This window comes from Oryctolagus cuniculus, chromosome 7 (genome assembly GCF_051225735.1).
Source record: "Oryctolagus cuniculus isolate XC-2025 breed Fujian yellow rabbit chromosome 7, ASM5122573v1, whole genome shotgun sequence".
Classification (NCBI taxonomy): Eukaryota; Metazoa; Chordata; class Mammalia; order Lagomorpha; family Leporidae; genus Oryctolagus; species Oryctolagus cuniculus.
Genome location: NC_142873.1, coordinates 127,802,199 through 127,823,472, shown reverse-complemented (window position 1 = coordinate 127,823,472; position 21,274 = coordinate 127,802,199). Strand labels below are relative to the sequence as shown.

Sequence of the window (21,274 nt, the reverse complement as noted above, 5' to 3'; positions counted from 1 at the left end):
CTTGTTGTTCACACATAAAATAGAAAATTTAAATTGGATCAGTTATAAGGCCAGGTCAAGGTATCATCAGTATCAATTACTAGAGTACAAAGAATGAACTTAGAGTTCCTCATTAAATTTGATTGGAAACTAATGGTTCTGACAACAATTATTTTTTGAGTCTCTAGTGATTTTCATGTTCTAAAATGAGGAGTTACAAGTTATAAAGAATGTTATTTTAAGAAGAGTGGACTAAGTATTACTAAACTTGGTTTCTAGTGTCAGCTTTGCCAATAAACAGCTATGAGAAAATATAACTCAATCCTTCCTGATCTTCAGCTTCCTTATCTGTAAATTAACAGGGTTGAAATAATTTCCAAGATCCCTCTCTAACTCTGACTTTAGAAATGAAAATAAATAAAATTATTAAACATAAAACTAAAGAGTACTATGACATTAAACAATAAAATATAATCTGCATCATGTAATTCAATGCTAGTAGAAACAGGAGAAGGTACATTACCTACAAATTAGAAGGAACTTGAGCTGGAAACAAAGCTGAGCTGTTATATAACAAAAGGCAGACTAATTCCTATTCTATGGTACATAAAAAACTCTCTCAACCTGAACACAGAATTACATTCCATGTGACAATTCCATTACCCATCCCTCAGAGTGTAGTAGACAATTAAAATAATGTCCACACACCATGTTAAAATGCAGTGCAGCATTTTTCAAATCTGTCATAGGATTGTATTCTGTGTGGTGTGAACTGTCATATACTATGTGTTTTAAAAAAAAAAAAAAAACTGCCAGGGGCCAATGTGGTGGCGTCGTAGTGGGTTAAGTTTCTACTTGCAACGCCAGCATCCCATATGGGCACCAGTTTAAGTTCTGGCTGCTCCATTTCCAATCCAGCTCCCTGCTAATGTGCCTGGGAAAACCGGGGAGGATGGCCCAAGTGCTTAGGCCCCTGAACCCACATGGGATACTCGGATGAAGCTCCTGGCTCCTGGCCATTGCAGTCATTTGAAGAGTGAATCAGTGGATGGACAACTCTCTCTCTGTGTAACTCTGTCTTTCAAATAAATAAAATAAATATTAAAAAAAAGTTAAAGACAAAACACTAAAAAAGCCTATAAATAGAGACTGTGAAAATGGGTTTTGATACCCTCTCCCTACTTAGAAACACCAACTCAGGTGCTTATGGAAGACAAAATTACAATAATCGGTGATATTTCATATGTTTATTTTCCTAGCCAGATATTTCTTTTTTAAAAAAAGATTTTATTTATTTATTTGACAGGTAGAATTACAGACAGTGCGAGGGAGAGACAGAGAGAAAAGTCTTCTCTCCACTGGCTCACTCCCCAAATGGCCGCAACGGCCTGAGCTGTGTTTTTTTTTATCCGAAGCCTGGAGCCAGGAGCATCCTCCAGGTCTCCCACACGGGTGCAGGGGCCCAAGCACTTGGGACATCTCCTACTGCTTTCCTAGGCCACAGCAGAGAGCTGGATCTGAAGAGGAGCAGCTGGGACCAGAACTGGCGCCCATATTGGATGCTGGCACCGCAGGAGGAGGATTAACCTACTGCGCCATGGTACCAGCCCCCAGATATTTCTGACTGTATGGAATTTTTAATTCTAATTTTATTTATTTGGAGAAAAATCAATTATTTTGTTAATACATAAATAAAGTCAATAATATAAGAAAAATTAAAACTTTTGTAATGCTCAGGTCAAATGTATAGTTTTGTAAAAGTAAAGCCTCAAACTCAGGTTTTTTAAAAATATATTTTGAGGAAAAATATTTTATAAAATAATTACCTTGCATTTCACAACACCCAAAGTAGTAACGTGACACAGCCATGTTGCCAACTACTTCCCACTTATTTTCATCAGGATCAAATCGCTCAATGGTGTTCCCTATTTCAGCTCCAACCCAACCACCTGTAACCAAATAGGAAAGCATTTATTTGGGGATAAAGAAACTATATTTGACAAAGATCTTAAAATACACTCTATATGAATACTTCATATTATGGATGAGAATCACATGAATCAATGAGGTTCTTTGTCTATAGTCACATGAAAAATTGGAATTTGACCATGAATAGACCTCAAGTGTTTTAATTCTGTCTAGTTTTCACTAGAGATTAAAACAGAACAAAACTTCTGCATATTGTATGGGGAATCTGGTATTCTGCAAAACTCCCTTTTGAAACAACTTCTGCATGTTCATAATGGTTTGTTGTGGTAATTCGTTCTGAGAGGAGCACGGTGGGGGCAAGAGGCTTAATCAGAGTATACTGCCTATTTAGAGTGACTTTAGGCTCTTCATTCCAAAAACAGCATTTCCTTATTATTCTCCAATTCTTGAAACTTAAAATGTTCTTTCTCACAATTTAAGGTATAGCTGCAAAATGCAAATACTTATGAGAATTATAAAATACAGTGGATTAAATATTCATTGGGGTAACAGCTATCTTCTTCACAATAGGTTCTAATGGCAGGGGGAGGATATCTTATTCCATGCAGTGAATTGAAGAGAGTGAGAAGAAGAAAATAGAACAGACTGAGGACTATGTCAACTTGTATTTTCCTCAGAAAAATTCTTTGATGGTAACATTTGTTATACAGAAAATTAAAGAAGTAGGATAATTTGCTCAAAATCATTCATTAAGTCTGTAATAATAAAAATAAGAGTATAGAACTCGCTTTTAGTGTTTTTAATTGTTTAATAGGTGTTTTCTTATATTAAACATAATTAGGCCACTATAGAGAGTGGTAGAAATGTGATTTTTCTTAGGAAGTGAGTCAGCTAATGTGCTTCACTGGACATCTCATCCATGGTGTATTACCATCTTCTTCAATTTTTAAAATAAAAATTTTTATTTATTATTTATTTGAAAGGCAGAGTTACAGAGGGACAGGGATGGATAGAGATAGAAACAGAGGTATCTTCCATTGGCTGGTTCACTCCCCATATGGCCACAACAGCTGGGGCTGGGCCAGGGTCTTCCATGTGGGTGGCAAGGCCCCAAGCACTCAGGATATTTTCTGCTGCGTTTCCAAGTGCACTAGCCAGAAGCTGGATTGGAAGTAGAGCAGCCGGGACTTCAACCTATGCCTATAGGGGATGCCATCATCACAGATGGCAGCTTAACCCACTATGCTACAATGCTGACTCCTTCATCTCCTTTTAAATACTCCATCTTTGACAATATCTCCCAAGTAATGCAACTTTTATAATAAGAATTTACAGAATTGGGGGCCCAGCGCTGCAGCACACTAGGTTAATCCTCCGCCTGTGGCGCCAGCATCCCATATGGACACCGGTTCTAGTCCTGGTTGCTCCTCTTCCAGACCAGCTCTCTGCTGTGGCCTGGGATAGCAGTGGAAGATGGCCCAAGTCCTTGGGCCTCTGCACCCGCATGGGAGACCAGAAACAAGCACCTGTCTCCTGGATTCAGATCAGCACAGCTCTTGCCATTGTGGCCATTTGGGGAGTGAAGACCTTTTACTCTGTTTCTCTTTCTCACTGACTGTAACTCTACCTCTCAAATAAATAAATAAAATCTTTAAAAAAAAGAATTTATGGAATTGAAAAAACATACATTTTTTTTTTTTACAGGCAGAGTGGACAGTGAGAGAGAGAGAAACAGAGAGAAAGGTCTTCCTTTGCCCTTGGTTCACCCCCCAATGGCCGCTGCGGCCGGTGCACCGCGCTGATCCGAAGCCAGGAGCCAGGTGCTTCTCCTGGTCTCCCATGTGGGTGCAGGGTCCAAGGACCTGGGCCATCCTCCACTGCACTCCCAGGCCACAGCAGAGAGCTGGCCTGGAAGAGAGGCAACCGGGACAGAATCTGGTGCCCCGACTGGGACTAGAACTTGGTGTGCTGGCGCCGCAAGGCGGAGGATTAGCCTATTGAGCCGCTTATGGAAGGGAAGGGAACCTCCAAAGTAATTAGAATGTAATAATTTAAATAATATCAGCTACCCTTAAATTAAACAGTATAATTACCCAATGCAAAGATAGCCCCATAACACACACACACTCCTAAGCCACAGCGAGGATGATTCATTGAAGCTACAGTTGTCCACTGTTTAGTAACAGGATCATAGCATTCAGTGCAGTCAAAAATCATCGAATCTTTTTCACCTGAGTTAAATAAAAGAGACACATCAGGTTTAGTAATGCTAATAGACTAGAATCATAATATAATATTCAAACAAATTTTTGGTTGTCAGAAATTTAATGGTTATATCTAATTTTTAATAGTCATTAAAATTCATTTGCCTAGCAAGCATTATTTTGAATCTATAGCACATCATTTATTAAAGTCCACTTATAAAATAATATATCTATTATCTACTTCTACCAAACAATTCAGTAATTTTTGAAGACACAATTTGCATTTTAACATGTCTGTATTTTTCATGTATTAGTTTTGTTGGCTGGTTCTAGTACAATTTATGATTTAGTATAAACCTTACATCACAACAAACAGAAAAGTTTTTTTAAAATACTATTTAAGGGCCGGCGCCGTAGCTCAATAGGCTAATCCTCCGCCTTGCGGCGCCGGCACACTGGGTTCTAGTCCCAGCCGTGGCGCCGGATTCTGTCCCGGTTGCCCCTCTTCCAGCCCAGCTCTCTGCTATGGCCCAGGAGTGCAGTGGAGGATGGCCCAAGTCCTTGGGCCCTGCACCCCATGGGAGACCAGGAAAAGCACCTGGCTCCTGGCTTCGGATCAGCGCAGTGTGCCGGCTGCAGCGCCGGCCGCAGCAGCCATTGGAGGGTGAACCAACGGCAAAAGGAAGACCTTTCTCTCTGTCTTTCTCTCTCTCACTGTCCGCTCTTCCTGTCAAAAAAAAAAAAAAAAAAAAAAAAAAAGAACTATTTAAAATACACTATACCTAAGAAAAAAATCTAGCCAAAGATTGTACAAGGCCTCAGTGAACACAATTTGCAAATTTTATTTAGATAAGATATTAAATTAAGGAATATCTAAAAAAATGAAGATATATTATGTTCATGAATCAAAGTCAATATAAATAAAGATGAGAATTATTCCCCAAGCTGACTTAGAGATTTAATGTAATACCGATCCAAACATTTCTAACAGAGAAATAACATTTTTAACAGATTTAATGAGCTGATTACAAAATTTATATGGCAGTATAAAGAGCCTAGAATAGCCAATCACTACTAGAAAATAATACTGAGAAAGAAACAGCCTATGCCAAGACTTAATGAGTTGTCCTCATTAAGGTAGGCATAGACTGAGAGAGTAAAGGAACAGAAAAGAAATTCTATGAACCAAACCATTCTTAAGATGATTAACTGATATGAGAGCTAGCAATGCAGAGGAAACAACAATCTTTCACACCAGGATAACTGATTATATATAATGGAGGAAAAGGAAACTAATTCCTACTTCATACTAACCACGAAAACTAAATTTCAGGTATAAACAAACATGAATGGCAACACTATAAAATTTTATAAAATAAAGGCTTATAATCTCATGACTTAGGAATGAGGAAGGATTTCTTTTTATTTATTTTTTTTTTTTTTGACAGGCAGAGTGGACAGTGAGAGAGAGAGACAGAGAGAAAGGTCTTCCTTTGCCGTTGGTTCACCCTCCAATGGCCGCCGCGGCCGGCGCGCTGCGGCCGGCGCACCGCGCTGATCCGATGGCAGGAGCCAGGAGCCAGGAGCCAGGTGCTTATCCTGGTCTCCCATGGGGTGCAGGGCCCAAGCACCTGGGCCATCCTCCACTGCACTCCCTGGCCACAGCAGAGGGCTGGCCTGGAAGAGGGGCAACCGGGACAGAATCCGGCGCCCCGACCGGACTAGAACCCGGTGTGCCGGTGCCGCTAGGCGGAGGATTAGCCTAGTGAGCCGCGGCGCCGGCCCGGATTTCTTAAATAAAACACAAAAAATACTAACCATAAAGGAGAAAAATAACAAATTTTTATTACATTAAAATTTAAAAATTTGTTCACTAAAGAATAAAGAAATTGAAAGATAAGGCAGCAGAGCAGAAGATATTTGCAGTACACATAAAATTATGAGCATATAGAATCCAGACAATATACAAAATTCCTACTCTGCAGGAAACAGTTAATATAGTAGGCCAGACACCCTGTCTTAGAAAGGCCTATTTGTGTAACTGACCTTGGCTGGAATCTGGGAATATGGCTGGTAAAGTTCCCTACACTGATCTAAAATTTTCTCAAAATGGAAGAGTGGTACACCATGGCTAATTATTTGTACAAACAATATGGTTTATGCTGACTACATGATTTCCTTCTGAGAGTCTAGAAATTTGGTATGTGTTAGGAAGAGGGAGCCTATGTAATCAGAGTCAACAAAAGTTTTGAGCACTGTGTCTCTAATAAGCTCTTCTAACACTTCATATGTGTCACAAATCACTGTAGGAGGAATGAAGCAAGTACTATGTTACTCACTGGAAGAGAACTAGAAGCTTTCAATTGGTCTCTTGTAATAGCACAATGATTTTGTTTTGTATCCTTTCAATGTGATACACCTTAGCTGTGGGTACAATTAGATGCCAAGTACTGTGAGTTCTTTCAACAAATTACTGAGCTTGGGGATGGTCATAGGGATCCCTAGCACATCTACAGACCAGTAATACAAACAACTTTTTTAAAAAATATTTATTTATTTATTTGAAAGAGTTACAGGGAGACAGGGAGAAAGAGAGAGAGAGAGATCTTCCATCTGCTGACCTACTCCCCAGATGCCACAATGGCCAGGGCTGCCAAAGCCAGGAGCCAGGAGCTTCATGCAGGTTTCTCACATGATTGGCAGGAGCCCAAACACTTGGGCCACTCTCTGCTGCTTTTCCCAGGCCATTAGCAGGGAGCTGGATCAGAGGTGGAGTAGGGGCTAGCACTGTGGCGCAGCAGGTTAAAGCTGTGGCCTGCGACACTGGCATCCCATATGGGCGCCGGTTCAAGATCCAGCTGCTCCACTTCCAATCCAGCTCTCTGCTATGGCCTGGGAAAGCAGCAGAAGATAGCTCAGGTCCTAGGGCCCCTGCACCCACGTGGAAGACCCAGAAGAGGCTTCTGAGTCCTGGCTTCAACTCAGCTCAGCTCTGATAGTTGTGGTCATTTGTGGATTGAACCAGCAGGCAGAGGACCTCTCTCTCTCTTTCTCTCTCTCTCTGGGTCAACCTTGCTCTGTAACTCTTTCCAAAAACAAAACAAAACAAAACAAAAAAAGTGGAGTAGCCAGGACATGAACTGGTGCCCATATTGGATGCTGGGGTGGAGAATGGCAATTCTACTTGCTATGAAGAACTCTCCCCACCACCACCCTGTTCTCTATCATTTTATCTTTCAAATAAATAATTCTTAAAAAAAACTGTGCCAGTCAAAAAATAAAAATATTAAAAAAAAAAACACAGTATGATGTCATCTCTACTAATAGACAAAAAATTTAAGTCTGAGCTGACAGGGGCTGGCACTGTGGCGCAGCAGGTTAATGCCCTGGCCTGAAGCGCTGGCTTCCCATATGGGCGCCGGTTCTAGTCCTGGCTGCTCCTCTTCCGATCCAGCTCTCTGCTATGGCCTGGAAAAGCAGTAGAAGATGGCCCAAGTCCTTGGGCCCCTGCACTTACGTGGGAGACCCAGAGGAAGCTCCTGGTTCCTGGCTTCAGATCAGCCCAGCTAAAGCCGTTGTGGCCATTTGGGCAGTGAACAAGCGGATGAAGACTCTCTTCTCTCTCTCACTCTGTCTCTCTAATTGTGCCTTTCAAATAAACAAATAAATCTTTAAAAAAAAAAATGTTTAAAAAGAGGGCCCGCACTGTGGCACAGAAGGTTAAGCCACTGCCTATAGCACCAGCATCCATACGGTTGCTGGTTCCAAGTCCTGGCTGCTCTACTTCTGACCCAACTCCCTGCTTACGTTCTAGGAAAGCAGTGTAAGATGGCCCAAGTGTTTGGGCACCTGCCATCCATGTGAGAGACCCAGATGAAGCTCCTTGCTCTTGGTTTTCGCATGGCCCTGACCATTCAGGGAGTGAACCAGTGGATAGAAGATTTTCTCTCTTTCTCTCTCTCTGTCTCTGTCTCTACTTCTCTCTGTGTAACTCTGCCTTTGAAATAAATACATAAATAAATAAATATTTAAAAAAGTAAATTATTTTTCTAAGTTTCTTCGGTTATTTATCAAACTGTACACACATATATATTTTTCTACATGTATTAATGTATTGTATTTCTTATTTCAAAATTTAAAATGTAAACCTTATAAATTAACATGATCATTAAAAATTCAGATAATTTAGCTTAAGGTGCCTGTTGCATACCTTACATAAGCCAGATAAAGAAAAGCTCAAAATACGGTTTCAGTGGTTTAAAGCATAACAATCAGCTAGGCAGACAAGAATCAATCAGCAAACACAGTGAAGCACTAAATTATCATTGTCAAATGCTTTGGGAGTCCTGGGAAGATACCATGTCCTGATTCTCTGAATTCTGCCATGATAGAAATAGACAAAATGTATTGCTTCTTACCTATATTTTAAAAAGCTCACAGTAAGATCATGGTTAGAGTTCCAGTTTTATTTTTATTTATTTTTTGAAAGGCAAAGATAGAGAAAGAGGAGAGGGAGAGGGAGAGGGAGAATATCTTCCATCTGTTGGCTTACTCCACAAATGGCCGCAACAGCCAGGGCTGGGCCAGGCCAAAGCCAAGAGTCAGGAGCTTCCTCCAGGTAATCTGCATTAATGCAGTGGTCCATGCACTTGGACCATCCTCCACTGCCTTCCCAGGCATATCAGTAGGGAACTGAATTGGAAGTAGAGCAGCCGGGACCCAAACTAGTGCCCATATGGGATGTTGGACTGCAGGCAGAGGCTTAATCTTCTATGCCACAGCACAGGCCCCAGAGCTCCAGGTTTTTTGTTTGTTTGTTTTGTTTTTGTTTGTTTGTTTGTTTGTTTGACAGGCAGAGTGGACAAGCACTTGGGCCATGCTTCACTGCACTCCCAGACCATAGCAGAGGGCTGACCTAGAAGAGGGGCAACCAGGACAGAACCCGGTGCGCCGGTGCAGCAAGGCAGAGGATTAGCCTATTGAGCTGTGGCGCCAGCCTCCAGTTTTTAAAATATATATACATATATGTATATATTTTTTTTTTTGACAGGCAGAGTGGACAGTGAGAGAGAGAGACAGAGAGAAAGGTCTTCCTTTGCCGTTGGTTCACCCTCCAATGGCCACCGCAGCTGGCGCACTGCGGCTGGCGCACCGCACCTATCCAAAGGCAGGAGCCAGGTGCTTTTCCTGGTCTCCCATGGGGTGCAGGGCCCAAGGACTTGGGCCATCCTCCACTGCACTCCCAGGCCACAGCAGAGAGCTGGCCTGGAAGAGGGGCTACCGGGACAGAATCCGGTGCCCCGACCGGGACTAGAACCCGGTATGCCGGCGCTGCAAGGTGGAGGATTAGCCTACTGAGCCGCGGCGTCGGCCTAAAATATATTTTTTTACTGGGGCTAGTATTGTGGCACAGGGGTTAAGTCACAGCTTGTGATGCCAGCATTCAATATTGGAGTGTCAGTTTGAGTCGTGGCTCTTCTGCTTCTGATCCAGTTTCCCAGTAATGAGCCTGGGAAAGCAGGGAATGATGGCCCAAGTACTTGAGTCTCTGCTACTCACATGGGAGACCAAGATGAAGTTCAGGGCTCCTGGCTTCAGTCTGGTTTAGCTCCAGCTGTTGTGGGCACTTGGGGAGTGAACCAGCAAATGGAAAATCTCTCTCTCTCTCTCTCCCTCCCTCCTCTGTCACTCTGCCTTTGGAATAAATTTTTAAAAATCTTTAAAAATGTACTTTTTAAATTTATTTAAGAGTTAGAGGAAGGCCGGCGCCGTGGCTCACTAGGCTAATCCTCCGCCTTGTGGCGCCAGCACACCGGGTTCTAGTGCCGGTCGGGGCACCGGATTCTGTCCCGGTTGCCCCTCTTCCAGCCCAGCTCTCTGCTGTGGCCCGGGGGTGCAGTGGAGGATGGCCCAAGTGCTTGGGCCCTGCACCCCATGGGAGACCAGGAAAGCACCTGGCTCCTGCCATCGGATCAGCGCTGTGTGCCCGCCGCAGCACGCCAGCCACAGCGGCCATTGGAGGGTGAACCAACAGTAAAGGAAGACCTTTCTCTCTGTCTCTCTCTCACTGTCCACTCTGCCTGTCAAAAAAAAAAAAAAAAAAAAACCTTAAAAATTTTTCATCACAAATATTTATCTAAATTTTGGTGTCATTTTTATAATTAATTTTTTAAAATAAAAATAACTTTTTAAGAAAAGATTTATTTATTTATTTTTATTTGAAAAGCATAGTGACAGAGAGAGAAAGAGACAGTGATAAAGAGATCTTCCATCCACTTGTTCATTCCCCAAATGGCTGCAATGGCTGGGCTGGGCCAGGCCCAAGCCAGAAGACCAGAACTCCATTCTGGTTTCCCACATGAGTGGCAGGGGCCCAAGTAATTGGGCCATCTTCTACTGCCTTCCAGATGAATTAGCAGGGAGCAGAATTGGAAGTGGAGTACCTGGGACTGGAACTGGAATTCCAAAATGGGATGCTGCCAGTGGCTTAACCCACTGTGCCACAATACCAGCCCTGAACAAGCATTTATTAAAACCAAACCTAAGTATTCTGTCTTGTGAATGTTTCTCTCTGGTGTGAATTATTCAACATCTTTTTTTTTTTAATTTTTTGACAGGCAGAGTGGACAGTGAGAGAGAGAGACAGAGAGAGAAAGGTCTTCCTTTGCCGTTGGTTCACCCTCCAATGGCCGCCGTCACTGGCGCACTGCGGCCGGCATACCGCACCGATCCGAAGCCAGGAGCCAGGTGCTTCTCCTGGTCTCCCATGGGGTGCAGGGCCCAAGCACCTGGGCCATCCTCCACTGCACTCCCTGGCCACAGCAGAGGGCTGGCCTGGAAGAGGGGCAACCGGGACAGAATCCGGCGCCCCGACCGGGACTAGAACCCGGTGTGCAGGCGCCGCTAGGCGGAGGATTAGCCTAGTGAGCCATGGCGCCGGCCAATTATTCAACATCTTATGTTTCCTATTTGTTTCATTCATTTATTTGATAAATATTTATTGAGCATCCCAAATCAATGTACACCACATAATACTTAGCAATATATATATGCATATATATGTATATGTATGTGTATATGTGTGTATATATGTATATATCCCTATATATATGTATATATCCCTATATACATATATACACACATATATATAAAAGGCATATAATAATGTAGCCAACTAGCCTAATAAAGGAAATAAGACTTTTTTTTTTTTTTTTGACAGGCAGAGTGGACAGTGAGAGAGAGAGACAGAGAGAAAGGTCTTCCTTTGCCGTTGGTTCACCCTCCAATGGCCGCCGCGGCCAGCGCGCTGCGGCCGGCGCACCGCGCTGATCCGATGGCAGGAGCCAGGAGCCAGGTGCTTTTCCTGGTCTCCCATGGGGTGCAGGGCCCAAGCACTTGGGCCATCCTCCACTGCACTCCTGGGCCATAGCAGAGAGCTGGGCTGGAAGAGGGGCAACCGGGACAGAATCTGGCGCCCCGACCGGGACTAGAACCTGGTGTGCCGGCGCCGCTAGGCGGAGGATTAGCCTAGTGAGCCACAGCGCCGGCCGGAAATAAGACTTTTATTATTACCTCCAATCGCGTAGACCATCCCTCCCAGAACTGCTACTCCCAGCCCACATCGAGCCTGATGAAGTGAAGACACAGTGGTCCAGTACTGGCTAAAAGTGTCAAAACGTTCTACACAGCTGAGGGCTCTGCTATCACTCCAACGACCACCTTGTAGCCGAGTATATCCACCTAAACAAAGGAAGGAAAAGAGTACACAGAAAATCCCTTACTACTAAATGTAGAAATAGTAGTAATGAAAGAAACTTAGCTCTCTCTATTTAAACCTTTTGTGTAACTATGATATACTGTGAAGTAAATGCTTTAGAGACTTCCATATATATATGTATGTATAAGTATATAAAATAGTGTTCTAAAATGTGCCAACTCCTATAAAATTATGGCTTAAATACAATAAGAAGGCTAACTTCAGTGTTTTACCACATGACCTTGATTATGATAGAATATTAAATAAAATATCTAGGCATTAATTATCTATCTAGTTAGCAAATTTCTTTTTTTCTTTTTTTTTTTTTTTTTTTTTTTTTTTTTTTTTGACAGGCAGAGTGGACAGTGAGAGAGAGACAGAGAGAAAGGTCTTCCTTTGCCGTTGGTTCACCCTCCAATGGCCGCCGCGGCCGGCGCACCATGCTGATCTGATGGCAGGAGGCAGGTACTTCTCCTGATCTCCCATGGGGTGCAGGGCCCAAGCACTTGGGCCATCCTCCACTGCACTCCCTGGCCACAGCAGAGAGCTGGCCTGGAAGAGGGGCAACCGGGACAGAATCCGGCGCCCCGACTGGGACTAGAACCCGGTGTGCTGGCGCCGCAAGGCAGAGGATTAGCCTAGTGAGCTGCGGCGCCGGCCTTGGAAGTTTCATTATAACTTCTACTAGTACTCTTTTCCATTAAAAGTGAGTTGAAACCCTTGGTTTGACTGTATGCCCCATTAGTAAAAATATTTCTTGCTAAGCACTCAAAACTTATATATTTATAGTATACATAAAATTATACATATAAAGGTAGTTTTAATGCATTCCTCTGATATTCTTGTGGACCATTCTGCACAATGATACTTTGTAGATCACTGGTTCCTATCATCCATAATGACCACCTAAGATGCTGAGCATAGTTCAAAATTTAGAGACATGTTTTCCTTATTTTTCACTTGGTTTCAAATTTTTAACTTCTTTTTTTTTTTTTTTTTTTTTTTTGACAGGCAGAGTGGACAGTGAGAGAAAGAGAGACAGAGAGAAAGGTCTTCCTTTGCCGTTGGTTCACTCTCCAATGGCCGCCGCGGCTGGCGCGCTGCGGCCGGCGCACCGCGCTGATCCGATGGCAGGAGCCAGGAGCCAGGTGCTTTTCCTGGTCTCCCATGGGGTGCAGGGCCCAAGCACCTGGGCCATCCTCCACTGCACTCCCTGGCCACAGCAGAGAGCTGGCCTGGAAGAGGGGCAACCGGGACAGAATCCGGCGCCCCGACCGGGACTAGAACCCGGTGTGCCGGCGCCGCTAGGCGGAGGATTAGCCTAGTGAGCCACGGCGCCGGCCAATTTTTAACTTCTAAAGCTGTGTTTTTTAGTTAATTATTTGATAATACGTGGGTAATCTAAGAACCCAAAGAATTAGTTCACAAAATAACAGACATCCAATGAGTCATTATTTTTGGATGTCTTCACCCTAATATATAAATGTAATTTATAAATTTATAGCCAGGGGGCTGGTGCTATGGCATAGAGGGTTAAGCTGCCTGCAGTGCCAGCACCCAATATGGGTGCCTGTTTGAGACCTGGCTGCTCCACTTCCAATCCAGCTCTCTGCTGTGGCCTGGGAAAGCAGTAGAAGATGGCCCAAGTCCTTGGGCCCCTACACCAGCATGGGAGACCCCAAGGAAACTCCTGGCCCCTACCTTTGGATGAGCGCAGCTCTGGCCATTGTGACCAATTGGGGAGTGAACCAACGGATGGAAGACCTCTCTCTGCTTATCATCTCTCTGTGAAACTCTTTCAAATAAATAAATAAATGTTTTTTAAAAAAATCCATAGCCAACCGCCGGTGCCGCGGCTCACTAGGCTAATCCTCCGCCTAGCGGCACCGGCACACCGAGTTCTAGTCCTGGTCGGGGCGCCAGATTCTGTCCCGGTTGCCCCTCTTCCAGGCCAGCTCTCTGCTGTGGCCAGGGAGTGCAGTGGAGGATGGCCTAAGTGCTTGGGCCCTGCACCCCATGGGAGACCAGGAAAAGCACCTGGCTCCTGGCTCCTGCCATCAGATCAGCACAGTGCGCCGGCCGCAGCGCGCTGGCCGCGGCGGCCATTGGAGGGTGAACCAACGGCAAAGGAAGACCTTTCTCTCTCTGTCTCTCTCTCTCACTGTCCACTCTGCCTGTCAAAAAAAAAAAAAATCTATAGCCAGTATGTGAAATTAAATATAATTATTTGATACACCTACATATTCTGACATGTTTCAACAAAATATTAAAAGACTTTAACCTTTAAATTTCTTTTACTTTTTAAAGTCTCTCACCTACTGCATACAGGTACTTTCTTGCTTTCTTCCGAGGTCGAACCTTGGATGTTTGTAGAAAACTGCAAAACTTGTTCTCTTTGGGAGACTTGCACACCTCACAGTACTCTTTCAAAAGTGTTTGCAATGCAACTCGAAGATTAAAATCAGATACTCCTAAAGCAATGTTCAAAAACACGTTTTAAGCATGTAATATTGAAAAGACATTTTCTGTACAGACATTTATAGAAGACATTTCTATAAAGATAAGATTCATTTACGAATCAAGAATTAAAAACAAATCGTCAAATAATGTTTGTTTCCCACAATACCAAATATTTTTTCATTGCTACTGAAAAGCATAATTCCCTTAAATCAAAGATTGTTATTTTTTAAAAAGATACTTTATAATTTGAAAACATATATATATATATGAAGATTCCCAAATAAAGACAGTAAAATAAAACAGGATCACAATTATCTAATACAATGAAATCTAGTAACAAAAGGACATAAAGTTATTATGTTAACAGAGTCTGCCGTCTATCAGAACACATTGGTAGCCAGTCCACACTAGTGGGATACATCCCTGGTTTTGTTATGTAGACCCTAATACAAGATCACTAACAGGATCTTCAAAAAGAGATGTGAGTCCAAGTGCCTAAGCGTGGACCTCATATGCCTTTATTCTTCCACCACCCTCATGCCTCAGGTTAGAAAAAAGTGATGAGAACATAGCCCTCAAATTTTAGATTATAGAAAACAAAGTAGTCACACTAGAGAGAAAGGATGTCAAGAATTAGCTCTTAGGTTATGAGAATAGAGTGTGTACAGAGTTGCCTAAGTTAGGTATGTGAAGATTTCAAGTAAGGGGCCGACACTGTGGTGTAGTGGGTAGATTTTATGAGCTATTGGTTTTATACTACAGTATTACCTCATCTTTTTTAAAATTTTTATTTATTTGAGAGACAGAGAGACAGAGACAGACAGACACAGCTCCCATCATTGATTCACTTCCCAAATACCCACAATGGCCAAAACTGGGACAGGACCAGGAACTCAATCCAAGTCTTTCACATGTGAGGCATAAACCAAATTAGTTGAGCCATTTCTGCTGCCTCCCAGGGTCTGCATTAGCAATAAACTAGAATCAGTACCTGGAGCTAGGAATCAAACCCAAGTCCTTGGAAGCAAAATGAAGGAATTCCAATCGTGCTCTAAATGTTCCCTCCCTGAATTATCATTTAGTTTAATTTTCCACAAACTTTCTGAAGCTCTCTCATACCATTCTAGGGTGATTCTCTAAAGTGCAAGAAATTGATTGGCATATTATCATATATCTAATTAATATTAAATTGCCTGAATGATTCCAGTAGTAAATAAAAAAAAATCAAGAAAAAATATCTACACATTTCTTCACAGAATTACATCTTCAATGCATAATAGTATATTAAATTAAATAGTATATTAAATTTATAGTAGTTATATTTGTAATCCTATCATAACCTAATGTTTCAATGCATGACAACAGTAAAACAATATCTTGAAACCAAATCTAACATGTTTTTTTATTTTATTTTTAAAAGATTTTATTTATTTGAGGCTCGTGTTGTAGTGTAGCGGGTAAAGCTGCTGCCTGCAGTGCTGGCATCCCATATGGGCACCAGTTTGAAGCCTGGCTGCTCCACTTCCAATCCAGCTCTCTGCTATGGCCTGGGAAAGCAGTAGATGGCCCAAGTATTTGGGCCCCTGCACCCGTGTGGGAGATCTGAAGTAAACTCCTGGTTCCTGGCTTCAGATTGGTGCAGCTCTAGTCATTGTGGCCATTTGGGGAGTGAATCTTTAAAAAAAAAGATTTTATTTATTTATTTGAGAGGTAGAGTTACAGAAAGAGAGAGGGAAAGAGAGAAAGAAATGTCTTCCATCAAATGGTACATTCCCCAAATGGCCACAACTGCCGGAGCTGGGCTGATCCAAAATAGGAGTGAGGAGCTTCTTCTGGGTCTCATGTGGGTACAGAGGACCAAGGATTTGGGCCATCTTCTACTGCTTTCCCAGGCCATAAGCAGATAGCTGCATAGAAGAGGAACAGCTGGAACATGAACCGGCACCCATATGGGAGGCAGGCGCCATAGGCAAAGGCTTAGCCTATTATACCACAGCACTGGCCCTAAAGTTTTTTTAAAGTAAGTTTCAATATTGTCATTTTTCTAATACAAAGACTAAAATTTTTAAACTATGAAGTCACTATATCAATATAAAATTAATTTTATAATAAGGGGCTGGCGCTGTGGCACAGTGGGTTAACGCCCTGACCTGAAGCACTGCCATCCCATACGGGTGCCGGTTCTAGTCTTGGCTGCTCCTCTTCCGACCCAGCTCTCTGCTATGGCCTGGGAAAGCAGTAGATGATGGCCCAAGTCCTTGGGCCCCTGCACCCACGTGGGAGACCCGGAAGAAGCTCCTGGCTCCGGATCGGCGCAGCTCCGGCCGTTGAGGCCAACTGGGGAGTGAACCATTGGATGGAAGACCTCTTTCTCTCTCTCTGCCTCTCCTCTGACTTTCAAATAAATAAATAAATATTTTTTAAAAATTTATAATGAGAACTTACAGGAGTTGCTCAGTCTTGTTTTTTAGACCACACAATTTTCTCAAATGTTAATTCTTGCTAAATTTTTTAGGGTGGCATGAGGAAATTTTATTTTTTAAAAAACATTTATTTATTTGAACGGCAGAGTTAAAGAGAGAGAGACAGAGAGAGAATCTTCCATCCACTCGTTCACTCCCCAAATGGCCGCAAGGGCCAGAGCAGGGCCTATCCAAAGCCAGAAGCCAGGAGCTTCTTCCAGGTCTCCCACGTGGGTGCAGGGGCCCAAGCATTTGGGCTATTTTCCACTGCTTTACCAGGTACATTAGGGAGCTGGACCAGAGGTGGAGCAGCAGGGAATCAAACCAGCATCCATATGAGATGCCAGTGCTACAGGCAGCAGCTTAACCTGATATGCCACAGTACCAGACCCAGAAACTTTTTTATAAAAATTATTTTAGGAGCCGGTGTTGTGGCATAGCCACCTGCAACACCTGCAACACCAGCGTCTCATATGAGCACTGGTTCGAGTCCCAGCTGCTCTGCTTTGGACCCAGCTTCTGCTAATGGCCTGAGAAAAACAGCAGAAGATGGCCCAAGTGCTTTAGCCCCTACTACCCACGTGTAAGACCCAGAGGAAGCTCCTGGCTCTTGGCTTCAGCCTGGCCCGGCACCAACAGTTACAGCCATCTTGGGGAGTTGAACCAGTGGATGGAAGACTTGTCCCTGTGTAGCGCTGACTTTCAAATAAATAAATAAATCTTTAAAAATTATTTTAAGTCATTAAGGTTTTTTTTAAGTATTTATTTATTTATTTTAATTTTATTTGATATACAGAGAAATCTTTTATGTGCTGGTTCACTTCCAAACACCTTCAACAGCCAGAGCTTGGCTAGGCCAAAGCCAGGAGCCCAGCATTCAATCAGTATCTCCAAGGATGGCGTCAGGGGCTCAAGTACTTGAGTCATCACCTGCTGTGCTTCCCAGGTGTGCATTAGGAGGAAGCTGGAATCAGAAGCGAAGCAAAGACTCAAAGTAGACATTCCAATATGGGATACAGAAGTTCCAAACAATGTCTTAACTGTTGTGCCAAATGACTGCTTTTTAAAAAATTTTTTATTTGTATAAGGTGAACAAATTTCATGTATTTCATATATACAGATTTAACAGCATATTGACTCAAGAGGAAATCTTATATCAAAATGATTAGTATTACCAACAATAGCAGTTGTTACATTAACTCTCAGTAATTTTATCTATAACGCTAATTTTCTTTAGTCATTAATCTTAAAAAAATTGATTAAAATAATGGGTAGAGGAGCTGGTGCTGTGGCATGGTGGGTTAAGCTGCTGTCTGCAACACTGGCATCCCATATGGGTGCCAGTTCATCCTACTTTTGATCCAGATCCCTGCTGATGCACCTGGGAAAGCAGTGGAAGATGGCCCAAGTCCTTGTGCCCCCGCATCCATGTGGGAGACCCAGAAGAATCTCCTGGCTCTGGGCTTCAGTCTGGCCCAGCTCTGGCTGTTGTGGCCATTTGGGGAGTGAACCAGAGGATGGATGACCTCTTTCTCTCTCTGTAATTCTGACTTTCAAATAAGTAATAAATAAATATTTAAAAAATAGTAATAATGCATAGAATATTTTAAAAAGAATATCTATACATAAACACAAGTGTTGTCTTACACACAGTCATCATTCACTAAATTTCACTGAATTAAAAAAATCAAAGCACTCTACTACATTTCAGAGAAAGTCACTGGACAATGAAATCAACTAACTTGATAATACAGCAAAAAAGTTACCTTCTATATACTTTAAAAGCCTCTGAGATGGTAATAAAGGAAATCGAATCGGGTCTAGCACTTCCACCACATGTTTTCTTCTCTTTCCCAGATCTTTCATAATCCACTGCATTGCAGCTAAGAAGACTTGGTATTCATCCTCAATGCTAAGTTCTTCACTTCGTAAAATTTTGATCAGCTGATCTTTTGTAAGTGCCAGGAATTCTTCCCCACTATGAACCTCCAGGAAATGGACATGAATGTAGTTTTCTGTGAATTCCAAAAGATCATGGCAAGCAATTTGCTCAGCGAACTGAAAGATCCCAATACAGTTCAGTGGATCAATTTGTCCTTTCAGAAATCCACAGCAAAGATTAACAACTTCAGTCAACTGTAGCATGTCTGCTGCAACAATCAACTCTTGAACATTATTCACACCTATGTTCACTATACCTAGGGAAGCAGGGAGACAAAGTCTGTAAAATAAAGACATTCAACCTAACATTCTCAAAAGTTATTATACTTGATTTCACTGATAGTTTAATGTTTGCAGGGTAGACAGATGCTAAAGTAAAGACAATAAAGGATTCGAGGAAAGAGAAAAAATATCAAATGATAACTATATCTAACATTCAAAGAATGTTTACAACAAACCATACACAGCATTGTTTTATACATTAATTTCTTACTACAAGCCCATATGGTGAGTATTAATTCTTTTCAGAAAGTTTAATTTATTTGTCAACAAGTCATATAGTCAAGCAAGTTGCAGGATAGGGATTGCCACCAAATTTCATGCTTTTAACATAAAGTTATATATACATAATAAACATTTACTGTGGCACTGGGGAGAGTAAGACTATTCAATTACGACAAAGCACCACACAATTTTAGTTTTTAATATTAGGTATAACCAAGATTCTACAACATGAGAGGCTATTAAATTCTTAAGTTATATATACTGATTTTTTTTCCCAGAGAGCTTCATTTCCATAATTTACATAATGAATTTTGGAGGACATCAAACAGCCAAGCTTATTTAAAGAAGAAAAAAATCACTGTAACTCTCATACCAAAAAGGATAAACCCTTCTTTTGACCTTATACTTTGTTTTTTTTTTTTAAGATTTTATATATTTATATGAGAGCCAGGTGCCTCCTCCAGGTCTCCCACGAGGGTGCAGGGGCCCAAGTACTTCCTTCCCAGGCCACAGTAGAGAGCTGGATTGGATGAGGAGCATTCAGGGCCAGCGCTGTGGTGCAGTAGGTTAACGCCCTGGCCTGAAGCACCGCCATCCCATCTGGGTGCCGGTTTAAGACCTGGCTGCTCCAAATCTCATCACTGCTCCACTTCCTATCCAGCACTCTGCTATGGCCTAGGAAAGTAGTTGAAAATGGTCCAAGCCCTTGGGACCCTGCACTCGCATGGGAGACCCAGAAGAAGCTCCTGGTTCCTGGCTTCGGATCGGCACAGCTGCGGCCATTGCAGCCAACTGAGGCATGAACCAGCAGATGGAAGACCTCTCTCTCTCTCTGCCTCCCCTCTCTGTGTAAATCTGACTTTCAAATAAATAAATCTTTAAAAAAATAAAAAAAGAAAAGAAAGAGGAGCAGCTGGGACAGGAACCAGTACCCCTAGGGGATGTCAGCACCACAGGCAGAGAGTTAGTCCATTATGCTACAGCTCCTGCCCCATTGACCTTATACCTTTTTTAATTTTACTCTTTTCATAATATTCATACCACTAATTTGTCCAAAGTTTGTACCCCCAGTTTGATTTATAAAGTCTGTTTGGGCAACATTTTCCCCCTCTGAATTCCCAATGCCTGGCACAGACTAGATACTAAAAAAAATTTTTTTAATGAATAAATGGCCAAAGATATTCAGAAGAGAGGAAGAACATAGTTCAGTGAATGTAAACAGGAGGTTTTCCAAAAGAAATGGAATCTAGCAAGGAAGTAAATGGTAGCAGCTGCAGAGAAAACTGAGATTAGAGTTAATTAAATGAAATGGAATTTACTACAAACTTGAATAAGATAAGATCATGGGTTGTGATGGAAGGAGGCTGAATGATTACTACTGGATAATGCCGAGAGTAATAAAAACAATGTCCCACAACTTAATAGGACTGAGAGCACTGTAACATTTACATTTTTTATAATTTATATAATTTAATCTTCACATGAATTATAAAGTGCTATTATTTCCACTTCATAAATATGGAAAACGAGGCTCTTCCAAGCTTATTTCTATTTCATAAATATTGAATCTGTACTACCTATAAAGCTATGTAAAGGCAGAGACAATGTCTGTCTGGTTTATCATCATATCAATCGCTACTATCTGGCTCAAGAAAGGTACTCCATAAACATCCATTGGAAAAAATGATTGACCAGGGGCTGGCACTATGCAGCAAATTAAGTTGTAGCTTGCAATGCCGGCATTCCACATGAGTACTGATTTGAGTCCCAGCTGCTTCACTTCTGATCCAGCTCCCTGCTAATGCACCTGGGAAAGCAGCAGAAGATGGCACAAATACTTGGGCCCCTGCCACCCACACGGGAGATCTGGATAGAGTTTCAGGCTCCTGGCTTCAGCCTGGCTGCTGCAGCCATTTGAAGAGAGAACCAGCAAATGGAAGATCTCTATCTCCCTCTCTCTCTTATTATAACTCTGCCTTTCAAATAAACAAAGAAGTCTTTTTAGAAAAAGATTGACTAAGGTTAAATGAAATACCTAG

At 42.2% G+C, this 21,274-nt stretch overlaps 1 protein-coding gene across 5 annotated transcripts in view; it reads right to left on the bottom strand.

Moving 5' to 3' along the window:
* KLHL27 (kelch like family member 27) overlaps window positions 1-21,274 on the bottom strand; it is a 46,027-nt gene that overhangs the window by 15,235 nt on the left and 9,518 nt on the right. For 3 of the 5 annotated variants that reach the window (XM_089300754.1, XM_070078567.2, XM_070078568.2), the window contains 5 exons: window positions 18,557-18,988; window positions 14,184-14,339; window positions 11,685-11,852; window positions 4,002-4,139; window positions 1,806-1,928 (listed from right to left, as the gene is read on the bottom strand). In XM_089300754.1, the coding sequence (XP_089156880.1) occupies window positions 1,806-1,928; window positions 4,002-4,139; window positions 11,685-11,852; window positions 14,184-14,339; window positions 18,557-18,935 (964 nt within the window). In that variant the 5' untranslated portion in view covers window positions 18,936-18,988. The remainder of the gene's footprint in view (window positions 1-1,805; window positions 1,929-4,001; window positions 4,140-11,684; window positions 11,853-14,183; window positions 14,340-18,556; window positions 18,989-21,274) is intronic. The other 2 variants (XM_070078569.2, XM_070078570.2) reach the window with 2 other exon arrangements.